General features: G+C 38.2%; 1 protein-coding gene across 2 annotated transcripts in view; it reads right to left on the reverse strand.

The window, feature by feature from the left end:
* The window catches only part of vps50 (VPS50 subunit of EARP/GARPII complex), a 253,418-nt gene that overhangs the window by 183,859 nt on the left and 46,743 nt on the right, over positions 1-22,816 (reverse strand). For both annotated transcript variants that reach the window (XM_079829018.1, XM_079829017.1), the window contains exons 10-11: positions 5,325-5,367; positions 4,275-4,373 (exon numbers count right to left, since the gene is read on the reverse strand). In XM_079829018.1, the coding sequence (XP_079685144.1) occupies positions 4,275-4,373; positions 5,325-5,367 (142 nt within the window). The remainder of the gene's footprint in view (positions 1-4,274; positions 4,374-5,324; positions 5,368-22,816) is intronic.

Below are 22,816 nucleotides of genomic sequence, written 5' to 3' on the forward strand. Positions count from 1 at the left end.
CTTTTAATGACGGATGGGACGCCAGCAGTATATGAACCACCAAGTGTTATTTTACCCAGAAAGTTGGCAAAAAGGTCCATATCCATAATAAAAGGTGCACCAGTCCAGGAAGCACAACAATTTTGCTTTAGTTGCACTTTTCAAGGTCAAAATAAATGAGGAGAAACACTGTGAGAAAAGATATTTATATCCGGACAAGATTTCTCTGAGGGCCCCAGAAAAACTGTAGGTCATTTGCTTCATAAATTTTTTTCTGAGGTAGAAACACACGAACATGTTCAATGCAGATGGGAATTTAATCACAAAGTACATTCTCCTCCTATAGTCCTATTGGTATAAACCTATACACATACCATCATTAAAAACTATCAACAATTGTACAAATCCAGAGCTTAAATTTCAGGTTTTAGACAGAACAATAATCTTGACAGGAAGAAAGAGCTGATGCTTGCAGATCTCCATCTAAACAATACTGTTTTATTTATTTTCTGACTGATCGCCCTGCTCTTATTTTTCCCTTTATCCAGGCAACTCACAAACAAGTGCAACCATGCGTGTCTAAATCTTAAAAAAAAAAAAAAGTGGATCTTTAATCCTGTGAATCAATGGCAGCTCAACAATAGCAGGAGATTTCTACCTGCACGTCGTTTTATAAGGGGACGTGGAAAGCACCCCGGCAGAGATAAGAGACGACTTATAATAAAACCAACAACGAGATTCTGCTTTTAAATCACAGCTTTGCTTTTATCTGGAAAAGAAAAGTGGAACACAACAAAGTGCACTTTCCTTCGGGCAAATCCTGTGCCAGGTATGAATCATCTTCCCATTTTGAGAGGAAAAAGGAGACAAGTGGCATGGAAGGGGAGACCGAGCCAAGAAACACTGGATAAAATGGCGATGACTACGCCTAATATTTGATTTAAATGCAAATATTTGAGATAACTGTGATTATTGTGCACTTGCCATATTTTTTTGTTTTACATGAATATGGAAATGTCATAAAAAGCACTTCAAATAAATGAACAAAGTACAAATGTCTCTGAAGCTCTTTGGGGTGCATGTGCACCATCTACGGCTGTTTACTCTCAAAAAAGTATAAACAATCTGTTAAATATCACATTGAATGTAAAGCGTTTTCACTGTCATCTTATTTTAATATTTGTGTGTATGGCAAATAGTGTTGGCTAGTCCAGTAGGGATCTCTGTAAAATGACGAGTGAAAGTCAAGAATTTAGGACAGAAATATTACTATTTTGTAATTATGAAGTAAAAGTAAAATATTACTTAAAAACAAATAAAAAAAATTGCATAAATAATTATTTTATGCAATATTTTAAATTAAACTATTGCATACAATTAATTAAAATACAGCATAAAACAAAACAAAAAGCAAAGCAAGACCAAACCAAACAAAGCAAAGCTAAACCAAAGCTAAACCAAAGCTAAACCAAAACAAAACAAAACACAAAAACAAAACCAAACAAAGCAAAGCTAAACCAAAGCGAAACCAAAACAAAACACAAAAACAAAACCAAACAAAGCAAAGCTAAACCAAAGCTAAACCAAAGCTAAACCAAAACAAAACACAAAAACAAAACCAAACAAAGCAAAGCTAAACCAAAGCTAAACCAAAACAAAACACAAAAAACAAAAACAAACCAAAACACAAAAACAAAACAAAACAAAGCAAAGCTAAACCAAAACAATCCAAAACCAAACAAAGCAAAGCTAAACCAAAACAAAACACAAAAAACAAAAACAAACCAAAACACAAAAACAAAACAAAACAAAGCAAAGCTAAACCAAAACAATCCAAAACCAAACAAAGCAAAGCTAAACCAAAACAAAACACAAAAAACAAAAACAAACCAAAACACAAAAACAAAGCAAAGCTAAACCAAAACAATCCAAAACCAAACAAAGCAAAGCTAAACCAAAGCCAAAACAAAACAAAACAAAACACAAAAACAAAACCAAACAAAGCAAAGCTAAACCAAAGCCAAAACAAAACACAAAAACAAAACAAAGCAAAGCTAAACCAAAGCAAACCAAAACACAAAAACAAACAAAACAAAACCAATCAAAATAAATCAAAACAAACCAGGGGCCTGTACCATGATGGTAGTTTAACAAACTCAGGGTTACAGGATTAGTTTCGAGTTGACAAAACCAAACCAATCTATTCAGGCTTTGTTGGTCCCATGATGCTGATCATCAGCTTTCTCTGTCAACTCAGGCTTTGATCCTGAGTTTAGGAGTTTAGCTGTGACATCAGTAGTGAACAGCCAATCACACGCTGTGGATCAGTCAAACTGAGATTCAATTCTCACGAGAGAAGCAGTGTGATTCACTTCACTCTTCTGCAGAATATACATGATTGAAAAATATTAAGAATTTAAACAAATTTACACAGAAGAAAAGAGCTGTCGAGGACAACTTTAAGAAAAATCTTATTCGTCAATGCAAGTAAAAGTTCGCTCACATGTAATTTTTTATAGATTTAGTTATTGAATTTAAAGCTTATTTGTATGACCTTTATATAGGCTATTTATTTTAATATTAACAAAATGCATATTAATGATTGATTTACTAAAATTATACATGTGTAATTATTAAGGGTATAATAATTACATAAATTATTTTTTAAATAATTCAAAATTATTATTATTATAAATAAGCATTGTTAAAAGCCAGAGGCTTAAGTCTTTAATAGCCATTTGCTATGTAGTGACCTTTAATTTGGAGAAGAAACAGGGGGAGTGACTTTATTGCATCAGATATGTGTCACTTTGCTCACAGCTGATTGGTTCAATTTCAGTTTGAGATCTCTTATCCAGAACATAACCTGCCCTGGAGCAGGTTAGCTGTGGAGGGTAAGTTACTATGGAGATGAACACTGCTAGAAGCCAAACCACTTTAATGGTACCTTAAACCCAGGATTGGCACAAACTAAGCTTAAACATATCTGGCTAGCCAGCTAAACCGGCTTCATGGTATAGGCCACCGATCAAAAACTAAACCAAACCAGATCAAACCCAACAAAGCAAAACAAAACCAGACCAAACAAAGCAAACCAAAGCTAAACCAAAACAAACAAAACCAATCAAACTAAATCAAAACAAACCAGATAAAACCAAACCAAATCAAACCAAACAAAGCAAAACCAAACCAGTTTAGCTGGCTAGCCAGATATGTTCAATTATCTTTATCAACTAAACTAACTTCATAACTTTTACTTGCACTGACTAAGTAAGATTTTTCTTAAAGTTGTCCACTTTCATTGACAGCTCTTTTCTTCTTCCTGTGTAAAATTGTTTAAATTCTTAATATTTTCAATCTTGTAATATTCTGCAGAAGAGATGAATCAATTTCGCTGCTTCTCTCGTGAGAAGTAAATCTCAGTTTCACTGATCCACAGCGTGTGATTGGCTGTTCACTGCTGATGTCACAGCTAAACTCCTAAACTCAGGATCAAAGCCTGAGTTGACAGAGAAAGCTGATGATCAGCATCATGGGACCAACAAAGCCTGAATAGATTGGTTTGGTTTTGTCAACTCGAAACTTATCCTGTAACCCTGAGTTTGTTAAACTACCATCATGGTACAGGCCCCAGATCAAACCAAACCAAACAAGGCAAGGCAAAACCAAACGAGACTAAATCAAACAAAGCAAAGCAAACCAAAACTCAAAAACAAACAAAACAAAACCAATCAAACTAAATCAAAACAAACCAGATCAAAAACTAAACCAAACAAGATCAAACCAAACCAAAAGAGTAAAACTTCAAATGGATAATGTGAAAAGAAAGTGAACTAAAGCAGAAATATTTTACACATTGGTAAATATGTTAACATTGTTACTGCTTATTATTATTATTATTAATATTATGTTGTTGTTGTTGAACACTTCCTAATATTTGTTAAAAAATAAAATTATATATTTTGTTGTATGACTCCATGTTCAAAGTGATTAAATTACTTCTTCATAAAGTGTATTAAGTGACATGAACAAAACGTAATTAAATAAATAAATAAAAACAGCTTTCCTGTAGCTCAAACAATAGAGTGTGGCGCTAGCAACGCCATGGTCACGGGTTCAATTCCCAGGGAAAGCAAAAACTGACAAAATGTAAAATGTGTGCCCTGAATGCAATGCAAGTCACTTTGGATAAAAGCGTCTGCCAAATGCATAAATGTAAATAAAAGCTATTTGAATGACAATTCAGCACCAGGCAAAATGTCATGGTCGTGACGGACATAGTGGCGGTGACTCACCTGTGTCTTTCCCAGAAGCTTATATGCCAGTTGAACTTTGGTGTAGTGAGAAACCTCAAAGTGCTTGCAGGTTTTGGAAAGCGCCACATCTAGCTGCTCCTGCATGGACGAGCATGAAATCAGCAAGATCAGCATAGGGAGTTCAGTGGCTTAATAAGAGTGCATATGAAAAGCAGAAATAGGCAAAAGAACTTGAAATCCTCATATGAGGGTGCTAAAACGTACAATTACCACAAATGAATGAGGGCTGTAATAATCTGTGGTTTAAATCACTGATGATACTGAACGCACAACTTCATTTTTAACTCAAAAGATAAGCGTTCTCGCTCTTAATGAGTTGGGAACTTGCGCTGCTACAGAAATAGAAAAGTGGCATGAATCATTGTAATTTTGGTGGCACAGGCGCCGTGCTATTCGCTAATGCGCGTGATGAGACAGCATAACGAGATAAAAAGACGGGGAGGAAGGGGAAAGAAAGAGTGAGATACAGATATTAAGAAAGAAACATGAAAGAAGAGGGAAAAAAGAGAGCAAGTCAATGAGTAAAGGAGTTGTATGCGAGGCTGGGTGCCATCCAATTACTTTTGACACGCGGAAATCTCTGCATAACAGAAGATGCCACAAACAGCACTGCTGGGGAAATGGTGTGCGTGCGTGTGTGTGTGTGTGTGTGGTGGTATGGGCTTCAACGCAGCTTCCAAGTCCTGAAAGCCAGCAATTTATTTAATAAAACACAGTCCATCTGCCTTGGGGCCTGAGAGACTAAATGCTGGCAGACTGACACCCTGGGCGCCACTGTTAGACGTACAAACGCATGGTCAAGTGTTCCTTCCGATCTGTTTAATTCATATAATGTTGAGGCACTAGATCAGGGCAACTGCTGTTGTTAAATCTGTCAAGGGTGCGCGAGTGTTTCTGAAGGGAATAGGGTGATTTGAGATTGAATGTCTGATTCAATGAAGAAAAAGGTCACCATTCTGGATTCTCAGTTTGTTCTTTTGTCCAAGGGAAGAAAATGAAAAATCTATTTTATTTCTAAAAGTCACATACCTCGATTTGCTCCAGAGTGTCTTGCAGTTTGGAATTCAACTCGCTGAGTGAGGGGAAAAAAAGACAAGACAACAGAAAGAGTTAACCAAAAAAAATAACAATGTTTGTTCATTGTAAAGCACAGACAACCATTGTACTCTGTTTGCGGAGCAACACAACAAATCACAAAAAAAACATTATAGCAACATGTTGGAGGAAAAGGCAGTTAGCTTTCTCCGAGAAATGGGCCGTCAGAGCGAGAGAGCACTAAACAACACAAAACCGGAATCATACACCGTGACATTTCTGTGGGAAAAAGGCACTGACATTTGAAAAGCAAGGATGTATTTTTACCGAACATGGCTTCTTGTTTATTATGTGCAGATGGAACAAGACAGATGTGTGTTGTTAGTGTCGAGAGGGATGTGCTAAACTAGTCAGTGGGTTGTCTGGATGCGGAAGGGGGAAAAAAAAGACTGGCCGGTCTAACGAAAGCCGTGAATAATAAAGCAGATTTAAGGTCATGTCAACCACAAACCAATCATTGTACATTTAATGAATGTACGAATATATCCACACAAAACAAATGTCCACCAATATGTTTGAAAGAAATGCATAGTAGGTTTTCTAGGACCGATCAACGTAAATAATTACGTAATAATAATAAAATAATTGTTTCAGACATTATTATTATTCCCAAGTGCTCATTTGATAAAAAAAATAGTGTTTAAGGATTAGAGGGTTAGTTGAAATGCTAATTCTGTCATCATTTATTCACCTTCATATCTTTCCAAACCCATAAGACTTTCATTCATCGTTGGAACTCAAGTGAAGATATTTTTGATGAAATCAAAATTGACAAAAAGGTCTTTGGCGCTTCAAAAAGTTCATGAAGAGATCGTAAAACTAATCCATATGAATTGAGCGGTTTAGTCCAAATTTTCTGATGAGCCACCATCACTTTATATGAAAAATGTTATTTCACATATAAACATTCATCAGCTCACACATCAGTTGTGGTGAACGGAAGCTCAAGCATGTTCGCTTGATGTGCAAGAACCAACGAGGTTCATTCTCGTGTTACGCATCACGTTTGAGCTTCAGCAAGAACCAATGAGGTTCATTCTCGTGTTACGCATCACGTTTGAGCTTCAGCAAGAACCAATGAGGTTCATTCTTGTGTTACGCATCACGTTTGAGCTTCAGCAAGAACCAATGAGGTTCATTCTTGTGTTACGCATCACGTTTGAGCTTCAGCAAGAACCAATGAGGTTAATTCTTGTGTTACGCATCACGTTTGAGCTTCAGCAAGAACCAATGAGGTTCATTCTTGTGTTACGCATCACCTTTGAGCTTCTGCAAGAACCAATGAGGTTAATTCTCGTGTTACGCAGCACGTTTGAGCTTCTACAAGAGGTTTTTTCTCACGCATCACGCAGGTTGAGCTTTTGTTCATGTTTCCTGATGAATGTTTATATGCGAATAAAAGCCTAAATTCAATCTGTTCTTCATATAACGTGATTGAGTCTCTTCAGAAAATTTGGACTAAACCAATTCATCTAAACTCAATTCACATGCGTAGCTGTCAAAGGAGGGACAGAAATCACCGTGTTCCAAAGATGAACGAAAGTTTCCCCCGAGAAACTTTGCATTCGTTTGTAAACACAGAGTTCTTTGCGAGCGAATGCAAAGTTTCTTAGGGGAACACCAATGTTTTTACGAGGGAAGGGAACGCAAAGGTTTTGGAGCAAATGCAAAGTTTCTCAGGAAAACGCAAAAGCATTGAATATATATTTTTCCCTCCCATATACATTTTTTCCCCCCATCACACCATATGTCCCTTTAGGGGCTCCGTAGTAGCAGATATTAAGCAGACAGTCTACTACTCTAATGTGAGTTATCTACTTAGAGTTAAGTTACTAAAGTGTTACTAAATCTGTAGTAGATTTTTTTTCATTCAAGCAAGTATTTCAGATTTGCTCTTATTGCTCACAGAAGGTGACCTGAAATCTGACAGTAACTGATGAAGAAAGCGGATTTGTTACACAAGTGCTTTAAAGGAGATGAGGCAGCAGTATTTCTAAATTTATCCCATTTAAAAGCACCGGCAGTAAAAATACTAAAGCTAAAAACAAAAAAAATCAGACCCATCTGATCCCATTAGTGTCTATAAGAGGCAGTGCTGAAAAGCAATGCCAGCTGAGACTTGATACCAGCAGCAACTTTGCCGGTGGCCACACATAATCATGATCTGACAATTAAGAACAACTGCATTTCATTTCACAAGCTAACTTAGCTTGACATGAGGGATTGCCTGGGCCCTGTAGGCCAGTGTTGTTGAAAGATTAGACAGAATGCATAAAACTTTAATTAAACTACTTCTTCCTTTTCCTCTTTTTTCTTCTCTTTGAAGGCACCAAATGCAAAAAGAGGTGCTCCAGCAAATAGTTCCAATAAACTCTCTCATTTTGCCATAATGCATGATTCTTGGCATGAAGAACACCGTGCAACAGTAGGAGGTTACTTAACATGCAACGTTGTTTTTGTGTCAGTCCAAAAAAACAGCAGGAGAGAATGTGACCTTTTCATGCAGCTTTTTCCTTCAGACAAATACTTTTAAGTGCTAGTGACGAGTTCTTGCAAAGGATGATGGGAGGAGGCAAAAGTTCTTCGGTGTGCCTCGATCCATCACAGTGGGCTCTGACTCAACGTGGGTCCTCCTTTTCCTTCAGGGCCCTCGGAGGAAACCCAGCATCATGTCGAGCTGATCAATTACTTCCAACTCGCAGTTCGTCACCACCTCTCCTCGCCGTTTCCTTCAGTGAGGCCACACGAAATCACATTTTAATGAGCTTTCGCGACAGGATCCGTCGCACAATAAAAACATTTCCATTCAAACAGTCTCATATCATCATCATGCCATTAGGCAAGAAAGAGCAGAGAGGAAAAAAAAACGCGTCACTTTTTCCATTTCGGAACATAAATCCTGTGCTAATAGCATAGGGGCAATGGTGTTAGATGTGATTAAATTAAAGGATGTTGCTGGATTTGTGGGCAGTGTTTGTAAAAGTTGAGTGTGCTGGGCTGTAAAACCACACCACTGGGCACTTTTTTGGCTTACGCCTTCTTTGCAATTAAATCCGATTTCTTTCACCTGAGTGAGCAGACAACTGAAGTATCCATTACTGGCAGAATAAGAGCAGATATATAGTCCGTAACCAGCTGCAGGAAAAGGAAGCAATTATTTGAAAGTTTCAAAGACATCCTCAAAATCCAAAACAGGTTTAACGGTTTGCACACCGGAGAAGATTTGGAGGTGAAGCAACGTGTGAATCACAATTTCTTTATGTTGCAACAGCACATAGTTCATGCCAAGAAAGCAACTGACGGACATCATCTTTGATTTTAAAGGCGTCATATCACGAGAAACCAAATTTCCTTTGATCTTTCGAGATGAGAGTTTGACATAGCAGGAAAACATACTGAAACTATCAGAACCTAAAACTCTCCATCCAAAATGAGCGACTCGTTCTGAACTTCTGCAACTGTCTAGCGTTAGACACTTGAATGCAATATATGACTGTCGACTTGAAACATCAATTCAACCTTCGCCGGGAGTTTGATTGACAGGCGATCTGACCAATCGTAATCCGCCATCTGCCGAATCCGCCATTTTTGTTCGACAAAGCAGTCCAGAGAGTTCGTAGATTAACATTGGTGGACCTGAACTTGAAAAACGGTGTGTACTGACGTCTTTCCACGATTTTGAGGTGAAGCAACGTGTGAATCACAATTTCTTTATGTTGCAACAGCACATAGTTCATGCCAAGAAAGCAACTGACGGACATCATCTTTGATTTTAAAGGTGTCATATCACGAGAAACCAAATTTCCTTTGATCTTTCGAGATGAGAGTTTGACATAGCAGGAAAACATACTGAAACTATCAGAACATAAAACTCTCCATCCAAAAAGAGAGACTCGTTCTGAACTTCTGCAAATGTCTAGCGTTAGACAGATGAATGCAATATATGACTGTCGACTTGAAACATCAATTCACCCTTCGCCGGGAGTTTGATTGACAGGCGATCTGACCAATCGTAATCCGCCATCTGCCGAATCCGCCATTTTTGTCCGACAAAGCAGTCCAAAGAGTTCGTAGATTAACCCCTAGGAGTCTGAGCTGTTTTGGGGCCCTTTAGAAGTTTTAACATGCTCTGACATTTGTGCATTTTTCAGTTGCTTATAAACATATTAATGGCAAAAGTGTAATTACACTGTATTCAGCACAAAATGGGCTACCATAATATGTAAGCAACATGTATGTATATGCTTGTATTTTTAAGAGAATAATGTTTATGCATAATTAAAAAAAATAAATTAAATTAAGGCTTCAAAACACAATAGATATATGTTTAAAAGACCTTTGATTATTGGGTGTTTTTGCTTCAAATTGATGTGAGAATCATTGAGCCTACTCATTCACATAAAACAATATATTCATTTACATTTTGTAAAACACTTTTTCTTTACTCAGGCCTTATGTGAGTAGGCATGAATCGACTCATTAATAAAATGTGATCACTCCTGAGAAACAGAGACCTGCATAATAATGAGCTGCATAATAAATGAGCTTTAGGTTGGCCTACTAGATTTTAGGTTTACTAGATAAGTACAGTAACAGTAAAATAAATAAATAAATAAAAATAAAATTCTGGGGGAAAAATCTAAATGTTTATTACTTAAAGTTTTTACTTAAAGCAAGCTAAATTATCTGCCAAAAAAAAACAAGCTTTCAATCAGAAATGTTTTTGAAAGAAGAGCTAAAAAAATATCATCAAATATAATTTCGAGCTTCAGTCAGAAACACGTGAAATGCATGAGCCAGCGCTAAGGCTATTGTCTGCTATATTGGTATCAAATATACTAATATATTTATTATACCAGTCTGTTACATTATATCAAATATATTAAAAACATTTATTAAAATTAAGATACAATTTATACAAAACGAAATTCAGTTTAAAGAAAGCAATTAACTTTCTAAAAAACAAACAAAAAAAACAACAGCATAGGGTATAATATTTAAACATCAATATGAAGCAAATTTCGTTTTAAAAACATTGATTAAAATGAAGATACAATTTATACAAAACGAAATTCACTGTAAAAAAGGAAATTAATACTCATCATTTCCATCTTAAGTTAATTTATGAGACGCGTGCAATGCAGCGCTAATATTGTCTGTTATATTGACTTCTTATAAAATAAGAAGCAACTATATTAAAAACATTGATTAAAATTAAAGGGGCTATATGAAACTTTTTCCCCAAAATAAACGTAACAATAGCCTTTTTATTTTACCATTTATGACTCAAACATCTCCTGATGAGCATACTGACACCTTGTCCGCTCACAGTGGGTGCACCTATAAGCCTGTATCCTATTTTTCCTAATTTCTGGCGGGTAGGTTTTTCCCGCGCTGTCTGCGGATGTGACGTCACCACCGCTGCGAAATCGAGCAGAAAATAAGAGCAGTTCTCTTTTTTGGCCACAGGTGTCAGTCGCGAGTTTAAAGTTCAGAAAAACGCATATAGCCCCTTTAAGATACAATTTATCCAAAACGAAAACGTTGCGTCCTCGTCGCGTCTATCGGTTCTAAAATGTGCATACAGTCGTGGGTTTCTGCTCAACATCGGCAAAGTAACATCTTTAGAGATAAACTTCACACACGCCGAAGCTCGGGCTGCACTGGCCGGTGGCCTTCAACATCCCCGACCCCCAGTACTGCATCTGGCCCACAGCGGAGGCACCAAACGCGGCGCGAGATTAAGCAGAAGGGGGGTAAGCGTGAGCATATCCTGGCTAGCCAGCCTAGCCCCACAATAAACTGGATTACATTCGATTACTGCTGTTGTGTCTTTGTTTGCGCTGTGTACTCAACGCGCGTCACTGACGCTTTTATTTTATTTTAAAAATAATGCTATTATCAACACTTACTCATAACTCGTTCATCTCGACAGCTGTAATGGTACTTTGCATGTGTTACAAAGTTGGTAATAATGATGCAGACGGACTCGGTGTGACTGGGACTCGTGTTTATTCAGAACTCTCAGATACAAACACAATAAACTCGCGCTGACTGACAGCGCTCTCATAACTCAGTAGGTAAGTTACTATAAATAATTTTGTTAGCAATCGCTGAGCTCCGTCTCTGGTACATTAGTGATGTCTGGTTCGCGAACGATCTTTCTTTTGAACCAGTTCTTTTTAGTGAACCGAATCAGTTCACCAAATCGGACTGAATCGTTCTAAACGTTTCGCGTCTCCAGTCAGCGCTGATCCATAATTTACTAAAGTTACTAACTTTCTGACATGAGTGACAGTCCCTCCAACTAGAAATAGACTAATAACCTGAAGTATATGCTGTAACTACAACAGTTCAGACATGCTGAGAACTGATGTGAAGTGAACTCAGGTCCATCCGTCTCTCTGGCAGCAGCTCGTGCCTGCTCGTGCCTCGTAGACCTCGTTAAACCACGCCCCCTCCGCTCATTTAAAATGCAAGGATGTCAGCCAATCACAACAGTGGGCGTTTTTACTGAAGTCTCACAGCAGACACGCCTCTTGAAGCAGGGCATTCAGCCACAGGGCAAACAGCAGTATAGAAAAAATGCCTTTTATTTCTAAATTATGACATTTTATGATGTAAAAGTCATACTAACAATATAAGTACACCTCAGGAAACATTATAAAATAATAGAAAAATGCCATGCCATGGGACCTTTAAACAGTCTTTTTGCATTTCAAATTCACAGATGCTAAATGAATAAACTTACCACAATGAGCTCTGAATCAGCTTTCCGTGAGGAGAATTATTCCAGGATTATTACTTAAAGCGATGTATCTGACCCATAGCTTCACTAGTTGTGTTTGTATGAGTTGATGTGTGTGTGGGCGTCGACGCATGGATTGCCTGTATTTGAATCTGAATGAGCGTGCGGTCCGTGGGTGTGGCCGCATTAGCGAATAATGAGTCAGTAATGAGTTGACTGATATCTCCCACTTTTCACACAGATTACATAAACACAGAATATTTGTTTTATTTTTGATTTACATGATTTAAAACCTGACATTTCAACGTTTCTTTAGACATATGTCTCATGTTTGTGTGTCAAGGTTTCACTAAGCTACAGGTCATTTTCTGAAGAGAATCAGATTAGACATCATTGAGAGAGGCTGAAGATCGCGAATCATGTTTGTTTCCCTTATTTATTTAATTAATTAAATACGTTTTTGTGGCATTTAAGTCTAAGTATTGGGTAGGATTAAGGGATGTAGAATAAGGTCATGCAGAATACTAAATACTAATAAACAGCCAGTATCCTAGTAATATGCATGCTAATAAGCAGCTAGTTAATAGCGAGAATTGAACCATAAAATAAAGTGTTACCAATACTATTATTCCCAAACACCAGAAGAACTAATGATAAGGGTTGTTTCTGGTTGTGTAAAAGACATGCCAAATCATTTCAGTCCGATCTATACCGAAAAAATGTGAAGCAGGATTTGCAAAAAGGTTATTAAATGATAAGTAAAAACTCAATTGAATACCACAGGAAACCTGGTTCCAATGTGAATTGTTTCTAAGACTCTGAGAAAGTATTGGTGGCAAACAATTGTTGGGGTCTGATGTAATTGTAATGTAATATTTTAAATTTGTATTTATTCCTTTGAATTTTCAGCATCATTACTCCAGTCTTCAGTGTCACATTGTCCTTCAGAAATCATTCTAATATGCTGATTTGGTGCTCAAAACAATTATTATTTTCAATGCTGAAAACAGTTATGCTGCTTAAAGGGTTAGTTCACCCAAAAATGAAAATTCTGTAATTAATTACTCACCCTCATGTCGTTGGACACCCGTAAGACCTCCGTTCATATTCGGAACACAAATGAAGATATTTTTGTTGAAAGCTGATGGCTGAGAAAGGCTTCAGATAGGCCTCCATTGGCATTCAGTACATTTACACTCCCAAGACCCATAAAAGGCACTCAAAACGTCGTTACAAAGTCCATCTCACCACAGTGACTCTACAATAATTTTACGATGCGATGACAATAGTTTTTGTGCGAAAAATAAAAATCAAAAGAACACCTTTATCCAACTTGTTCTTGTCTTCCGTGTGTGCCTCCACAACGCATGCGCGAGAATATGACATAGCGCCGGGGTTCAGGAATCCATGAAATGCACACTTTAACCCCCTTTTGAGAACTACGCCGAGACCTAAAGCACGATCAATGTAGAATTCAACCGCTTAGACACGCGCGTCTTCCTCTGCTTGTAAACAAATCGCTTCTGGGTCATGTGTCCGAACGCCGGATCTGCGTCATATTCTCGCGCATGCGTCGTGGAGGCACACACGGAAGACAAGAACAAGTTGGATAAAGGTGTTATTTTGATTTTTTTTTGCGCACAAAAACTATTGTCGTCGCATCGTAAAATTATTCACTGAGTCACTGTGGTGAGACGGACTTTGTAACGACGTTTTAAGTGCCTTTTATGGGTCTTGGGAGTATTATTGTACTGAATGTCAATGGAGGCCTATCTGAAGCCTTTCTCAGCCATCAGCTTTCTACAAAAATATCTTCTTTTGTGTTCCGAAGATGAACGGAGGTCTTACGGGTGTCGAACGACATGAGGGTGAGTAATTAATGACAGAATTTTCATTTTTGGGTGAACTAACCCTTTAATATTTTTTGTGTAAAACTTGATATTTTTTTCTCGATATATTTTGATCAATAGAAAATTAATATTTAGCATTTGTTTGAAATAGACATTATTTGTAACAATGTAAAAGTCTTTACGGTCACTTTTGATTAATGTAATGCCCCCTTGCAGAATAAAAGTATTCTTACCCCAAACTTTCAAAGACAGTGTACTGTAAGTGCACTTAAAAAAAAAACTAAATAAATAAATAAATTATTCAACTCTCAAAATTCAGCTGAGAGTGGTACATATGAATGGTTTCAAAACGTCCTCACAAAAACCTGCTTTGAATGTTTGAAGGTCGGTTAGCAGGCACTTTGACAACCACAACAGCAGAAATCCAGTCTCCCCACGGACAATATGAGTCATATTGCATTTGCTTGTGTTCATAAATCTGTGGGTATGCTTCTTTATGCTATACCCTGTCAATTCTCATTCTCTGTAAAAACGTTTGCATTCAAAAAGGAACAGGGAGATCTGAAATCTGAGTATATCTTGGAATTTCAAATCTCTAAGGCTAGAAATAAAGATAAGGATTTACTTTAGAAGTAAAGAAATAACCAAGTGACATTTCACTCCATTATATTGACCACAGGTGTTCATTGACTCCCAGAACAGACACGGGGTACGTCTCTTCTAAAACTCCTGTGCACTGATTCAGGCAGCATTACCCCACAGAGACAGACATCGATATCTGCCCACAGAAATGCCCCATAGCTCAGAATCTCAATGCATCTAATTAAACATCTTATTTCTTTTCACTGCAGGGATCGAAACACGGCAAACCACAATGCTATCACCATTTGGCTATTGAATAGTCTAAACGAGAAACGAGATGAAACAATCACTAAGTTAAGTGGTCTTTATGCGTATTTACATGTATACAGTTTTGGCCAAACTTATTAGAACCTTACAGATTTGAAAATATTGACCTTTTTTGCAGATGCTTACTCTGACCATCAAATATCAGATGAAGTGAGTTGTACTGTTTTCATCCACTTTTAACTTTAATATTTGGTATGTCCAACTTTTGCAGCAATTACAGCAGCACATCTCTCTGGCATAGTGTCAAAATATGTCCTCTGAGAACTTCAACACTAATGTTATCCCATGCCTTCTGCAACTGAAGCCAAAGGCTTTCCTTTGAACGTACAAAAGATCTGTCCAGATCTGTCCAACTCGCCCCAAATGTGCTCGATGGGGATGAAGTCAGGACTTTGAGGGGGCCAGTCCATCATTTTCAGTGTTCCAGCAGATTCCTTCCATCGCAGGTAGTTCCGGCAATAGTAAGAACAATGTTTCGGGTCATTGCCCTCTTGGGAAAAAAAAATCAGGCCCAATAAGACGACTCCCAGATGCCAAGTGTTCTAATAATTTTTGCCACCACTGTATATATACTGTATAAAGTCTGAGGAAGGCGTAGGACCATAAAATGTTCGTCCAATCATTGTATGCGGTCCGATTGCAATGATACGATGTCCTACCTGCCTGTCAATGTATGAATTTCCATGCCTCCGCGCACATGCTCGCGCAGACATCACACATCATCAACGCATTTCATGCTATGCAGAGTAAGACAGACGCCAGTCACCGAGCAGCACAAACAAAACAGCAGCTGCCTTTTACAGTTCCTGAACCAAAACATCCAGCGTATGCTACGTTCACACAATAAATACTGTAATTTGGAAGAGATGGAAATCTGGGACGTTATACTCGGAGCGGTTCTTGACTTGAATTTATGCGTTTCAATGGCAACACTATCAACGCTGAAATGAATCTGCAGATTGTACAGGTGGTACCGATAAGAACACTAAGTTGTTTATGTTCATTATTATTGTAACGTTATGTGCTTTGAGACATGAGGTAGTTTAATGCCGTCTCTCGTGACGCTTTGCAGACTCTGCTGTTCATGTGTTTTGAAGGAGGCGTGGCTTTGGAGACACTCTGAAGGGAGGATGGGATCTCATGCTTTTAAAGCTAACCCTCTATATGTACTACCGGCACATCCGGGAACTTAACTGTCAATTTCGTCACTGCCCCTTTTTAGGGGAAAATTAACTAGACTTCCCATAGACTTCAATATAAAATAGCGGCACAAAACAACGTCCGTACACAGCCGGCAGGCATGAATAACTTAAGAAATCACTAAGATTAAACATGTCAAGTAATTATAAGTCCAGCCGACTGCCATAGAGCGTGAAAGATACATCCACACACTTAATTTGGTCAATTTAAAAACCATGTCCCTTCATTCTCCCACCGTCAAATTGGTGTAACAAGTGAATGATTTTGGCTTGGATGCCAGCCAAACTTGGCCCTGCCCACAACATTTGAGGTTGGGAAGTTCGGTCTGGAATTGATCCGTTGTGAAGCAACTATGCCCGAGCAGGAGCTGTTCGGAACAATCAAATTGTCAGGGCGGGCTTTAGACAATGATGGACAGATGATCAACAGTAACGTAAGCATCAATGTTACCAAAAAGCACTTGGGTTGAATTTGTTTAGTAAACGGAGAACTTGTTGGAATATACATGCATTCACCTTTACTATTTCTCTCAAAAATGATGATTGTGTTGGTAAGTACTCCGTGTATCCTTAAATTCTTTTTTACAACACTGGCAAAGTTCATTTACACTACTCTTCTTCTTCTACTTCTTCCAGCGTGCGGGCAGTCACAGGGTTGCTAAGTTTTCACAACAAAATCCACCCAATTGTTACTTAAAACTAGCACAAAACAAGCCCAATAGCTTTCCGGGGGGGGGTTCTCCGGAAAAATGGCGTTTGGGGGGTAAAATATGTGTTTTTTCGGCAGGGTAGCCAGCTAAAATTCGCATTGCAAGGTCTAAATATCACATAATTGGGGTCACTTCAACCCGCAGACATGGAAAAACAGCCCACTGGAAAACCGCGGACTTGGCAACACTGTGTGCAGTTGAGTTCTGTTGACATTTGACAACTAATGTTATGCGTCGCTCCGTTGCTCTGATTGGTTGTAGGTCTATCCAATTGAGGTCTTTCCTGGTTCGGTTGAAACACGCCCCATAATCACAGCCCAACGGAGCAGTATCAGACTCATATTCTGACTGGAATTGAGTATGACACCATCAGGCTAGAATGATTTTACTTCGTTTTTGAAAGTAAACAACTTTTAATGTAAATGTCTTTACATTTAGAGAACTGAGTGCACTTTTCTGTCCAGCCATACAACTAGCCTGACTTAGCTTCCGATAGCATCATCCGTATTTCGTGATTCAAAAATGAAGTCAAATCATTTATTGGCTTACCTGGTGACTCGATGAGGTACGAGTAAATGTCCGGGTAAGACACCTCTGGCCACTGGGTGGGGTTGTTACACTAATTTGGCGCTGGGAGAATGAAGGGACAAGTTTTTAAATTGACCAAATTAAGTGTGTGGATGTATCTTTCACGTTCTATGGCAGGCAGGCTGGACATATAATTACTTGACATGTTTAATCTTAGTGATATTCACGCCTGCCGGCTGTGTACGGACGTTGTTTTGTGGCGCTATTTTGTATTGAATTCTATAAGAAGTCTAGTTTATTTTCCCCTAAAAAGGAGTGGTGACGAAATTGACAGTTAAGTTCCTGGATGTGCCGGTATTACGTATTGCTATCCCCTCCAAAAATGGCCTAACCTACCTTTAAATGATCTGAAACCAGTGCTGCATCTATAAAAACACTGTTCAATTCTGTCTGCCACACCACAAGAACCATTCAACCTGACTTGTGAGTAATGCAGGGCTTACGTCAAACTTCCCACAGTCAGCCATTTTCACCTACCTCACTGCTTGCTGGAGACTAATTGCCTGTAAAAAACATAAGACAAGGTGGAAAAACAACAAGACAAAACACATGGCTGCTACCTCCTGAAGACTACATCACTGCCAGAGTGTTAAAACCCCAGCACGTCAAGCCTAAAGCGCCTTTGATATTTACTGGGTAACAGAGTAACGCACAAACATATGAGAGCACATTATGCATCATTACATAAATGAGTTAATGAGGAAGGAGAGCAAGTGGCCAATCAGTTCCACATTGTCTTCTGCTCACATATATAACGGCTATGTCTTTATCAAGACAGCCTGGCGTCTCAAATGTTCCCGCTGCAGGTCTTATTTCTGCTGCAGCAATGACAGTGCATTATGGAGAGTGGTCTGTCTATACAACCTTACCCCTATTAATTGTAACAGGCGAGAGTGTAAAATCCGACAGGGAAAATGGGACTGGTTCCTTTTTCAAATTACATCTCCTTCATTGCAGGCTTTTGTGGCCGTCCACCTTTCTACGATTGACAACTAAAATGCACGGAAAATGCAGAAATGCATGACTATGGCTGTAGTATCCCCAATATCCCCAATTCCCAATTATTAAATAAAATAAAAATAAATACATATAAAATAAATATATATATACACACACACATTATATATATATAATATTATATATATATATATATATATATATATATATATATTATAAATAAATAAAAAATACTCAATATCTGATCTGAACATTTGAAATATACATTTTCATTCCATTCTTCCTTCAAAAGGAGAGATTTCAACAGAAGGAAATCGCATTGGGCAGGCTTCCATGCACTTGCATGGATATCAATGCAGGCTGGAGGCTGATCAGATAGCAAAAACTTCCTTTGCCAACTTAAACAGAGCAGCATTGCAGAGTCACACGAAGGCAGGGAGAGAAAAAAAAGTGTGCAAATATGTATGTGAGAGAGAGAGAGCTAAAGACTGGTGAACAATTGATAGTATCCTTTACAAGAGCTTTTCTGACTGCACCCTCCCTGTCTCTTAGGCCACATCCTTATGAGATAAAGACATTCCATTATTACGGGTCGTGACATATCGATCACTGGATAGCAAACGGGTGCATTCGTTCCTCACCATCATGCTCACTGATGAACCTTCACAGCTTAAGCACCATATACTTCAACACAGACTGCAGACTGAGAGCATCTTGAGAAATAAAAGCGGTGTAATGCCATTAGGAGACAGCATGACTAAAAAAAACGTATACTGATGTCGACATTGCTACCGGTATTTTAGTACATGCAATCATTTATTTTCCCAAAGAGTTGAAGTGAAAAAAATTACTTTTGCCAGAGGAAAAGAACAACTCAAAAACTGCATGAATAGCTGTAAATAAAGTTGATAACTACTACATATTGGTGGGCAAAAAGCATCTTTCTTTATTGACAGCCATTCAGATGTGGCTCACAAAATATAATAAACAGGTTTATTAAAGGAGTAATAAGCAATTTCTGAGAAACACTGTTGATATTTGAAAATCAAACACACACCTCCCTTCAATGTTCCGCCAAATAATGAACACAAGCAACCACTGATGCGCCAGCAACAACAGCTGGCAGACAGTATGGGTGAATCAGCTGTGATGCAACCACAACACAAGCAGCATATTTTGGTTCTGTGAAACAGCAAAAAACCAATAGCCGCGTTTCCACTGTCGGGCCAAAGGCGGGCGTGCTAGTATGTGCTAGGCCCAATCGCATTTGCACTGTCACTTCCACGGGGGCAACACCCAGGGTTTTTTGGCCTGCCGAATACCTTGGTCTAAAGCGGGCCAGCTCGGGCTTGAGAAGGGGTAACGAACAAAGGTGGAGTTTATCTGAGTCTGGAGACGGCAGCACCGCGGATGATTTCACATACCAGCTACCATCAGCATTAAAGACTTTTACAAACATTTAACACAAAACTCACTTTCGGACAGCAGCGAGTGTTTGAAATAACTTCTGTTTGTGATCTGATGTGGATTCTGATCACTGTATAAGGCAAAAATATTCTTGGTATAGTAAAGTAAAATGGTAAATACGACCGCTTGAAGAAACCAGATAAATCATATAGGCTATCGCAATCCTGTATTTATTTTAGTACCTCTCGTCTCTTTGTGCCGGACTGTCTGATATCCATATTTAGCTCTGCATGTCATAAAATAAAGCAACTCTGTTTTTTCAGGTGCTTCCTCTGTTTCTCTGAGTGAAAATATAACTGTATTGGGACTGTCCCTGGAGAGAGTGCTAAAGCTCCTCGGGTCGTATTTTTGGTGGAAAATTTGTAGAAATGATCATTCTTTCTAAATGTGATGTAAACATACTGTCCTGTGACTACAAATAAACAGAAACAGACATGGCTGAATAAGTATGCGTGTCCTCTTTCTTTTGTGAAATAACGGTAAATACCACTTAATTTCTGTTAATTATGTTGTCTTGATACAAATTTCATTCATTATGATCAATGTACCACTTATTGTAAAACTGTGGTAAACCATTGATGCTTGGGTTTTAATTATTTAAAGCTGCAGTCTGTAAGTTTTGCCTCTGTGTCGCCATCTCTGTTGGAAACCTGCAATTGCAGTTATTTGCAGAGTTATCATCTGTACGAGAGTTGTGAGTTGTGTGTTGGCACGGCTCCTCAGCGCAGATGAATCTAGTGTTTTGAGGAGTATGTGCGGCTTGCTGTCAGTCACCGCACCGTTATGGATACTGTACTTCAGAATCACAGATTCTACATCTTGGAGTATAACCTAAATAAGAATTTTCACTGGAAAATGTAATCTGAACAAGTAACATGTCTGCCACTTTTGGGAACAAAACATTAGAATAAAATCACACTACCAACGGTGATTAAATCTACCGATCGCTCGTATAACATCAAACCGTGCAAATTATTATTATTGTTATACTGTGTTCTCAAATTGTTAATGTTAACAGCCTTAGCATTGCATGACTACATGTATTTAGTGTCAGGGTTCCTACACAATTTTCATTTCAAAATTCCATACTTTACATACAGACTCTAATTTCCAGACTTCCTACAGATTTTTCCGACCATATTTAACTTGTTCTGATAAAATGTTTTCAAATTCAACTGCTAACAAGTGTTACATTCTAAAGATTTAGTATTGGCGTTTTTGCCTTTTATTAGGATAGGAAAGTAGCCAGACAGGAAGTAAGGTGGGAGAGAGAGGGGGGCGGGATTGGGAAAAGTCCATGAGGCAGGACTCGAACTCGGGTCTCCAGAAGCACAACAGCACTACATGGCGACGCACTTTCCCACAATGCCATCGGCACCGACAAGTATGTTACACTCTGAGTCAAAACCTCTATGTAGGCTATCTAATATTTAGAAATCCTTTATTAAAATATTGCCTTTTGTGACCTTAACGATCAAAATGCTAAATCAGTCACAATTTTTTTAAAGGGTTATTAATTTACCCAAAAATTTCAAAAATCATAATTTACTTACCCTCATGTCATTCTAAACTAATAAGACTTTTGTTAATCTTGGACACATGAAGATATTTAAAGGATTAGTTCACCTCAAAAATGAAAATGTCCTAATCATTTACTCACCCCAATGCCATCCAAAATGGCAACCAACTCAGTTGGTTGCTCAAAAACTTAATTTATCTTTCACTGAAGAAAGCAAGTCATGGATATCTTGGATGGCATTGAGGTGAGTAAATGATTAGGACATTCATTTTGGGGTGAACAAGTACTTTAATAAAGGGACTGAAATCTCTCAGATTTAAAATATTAAAAATGTTAATATAATAAAGTCTTATGGTTTTGAAAGACATGGGGGTGAATAAATGACATTTTCATTTTGGGTGTACTATTCCTTTAAGAACTCCACCATCGACTCTGTTTTATCCTCAAACCCAACTTGCTTTCTCAAACTACAAAGTGCTGTGTTAACCACTGTTGAACTGTGAAAAGGAAGGAACACACAGGTCTGACCTTTACTGCCATAGCTAGGCTACAAGCTTTTCATTCATTTAAAAAAACGTGTATATATTTATTATATACATTTAGAAATTCAAAATTTTATTTTTAGAAAATGAAATAGGGACAATAGTCTGGAAACATAAATATTTTTCCATACTCTGATTTATTTTTTCCATACTTTTCCAGACCTGGAAATTACTCAAATCAAATTCCATACTTTTCCATACTTTTCCAAACCCCGTAGGAACCCTGTAGTGTGTATGAGAGTCATCTGTAGATTCCGTACAGTCCATAGACTGTAAAAAAATATGGACGTAGTGTCCGTGACGTCACCATAGGATTCTGAACAGCGGTTTTGAAGCGTAAAGTAGGGTCGATCTGGCCGTTGCCATTTTGGCAGCGCATCATCGCGCGTCACTCCCAGAGAATAGAAACTGGGCAAAGAGGCGGGACGTGGGTGGAGCTGAGGTGACGCAATGACTAACAGACAGCAGATAAACTGCAGATAAATGGCTATCCACCTGTCACTCAAAGTGGCCACGCCCTTAATTATGCAGAACTTTAAGTCTTTATATAATGTAAACGAATGAATTATAAAAGAAATTCAACCCCCTCACAGTTGTCATGAAGGTCAAAATTAGCCGTATAGACTAAAACCAAAATTTGTACCAAGCTGTAAACATGTTTTTTTCAGTTGTAAAGTTGGCCATTTTAACATGGGGCTCAATGAGATTCTGCTCTCTTCTGGAGTCTATCCCTAGCGGCCAGTTGATGAATTGCAGTTTAAGTCACTTCCGTATTGGCTTCAAGAGAAACTGCGGGAAATTACCGCTTAGTACAGTCTAATCTTTTGCTTTTGACCACGGTTGAATCTGCGGTTGTCACTGATGATGTAATTTGGGCCTTTCTGGATTACAATCCACCATCAAAATGATAAATTTAATTACTCCAGCTCCTGTGAGA

Source organism: Gobio gobio (assembly GCF_949357685.1).
Source record: "Gobio gobio genome assembly, chromosome: 11".
NCBI lineage: Eukaryota > Metazoa > Chordata > Actinopteri > Cypriniformes > Gobionidae > Gobio > Gobio gobio.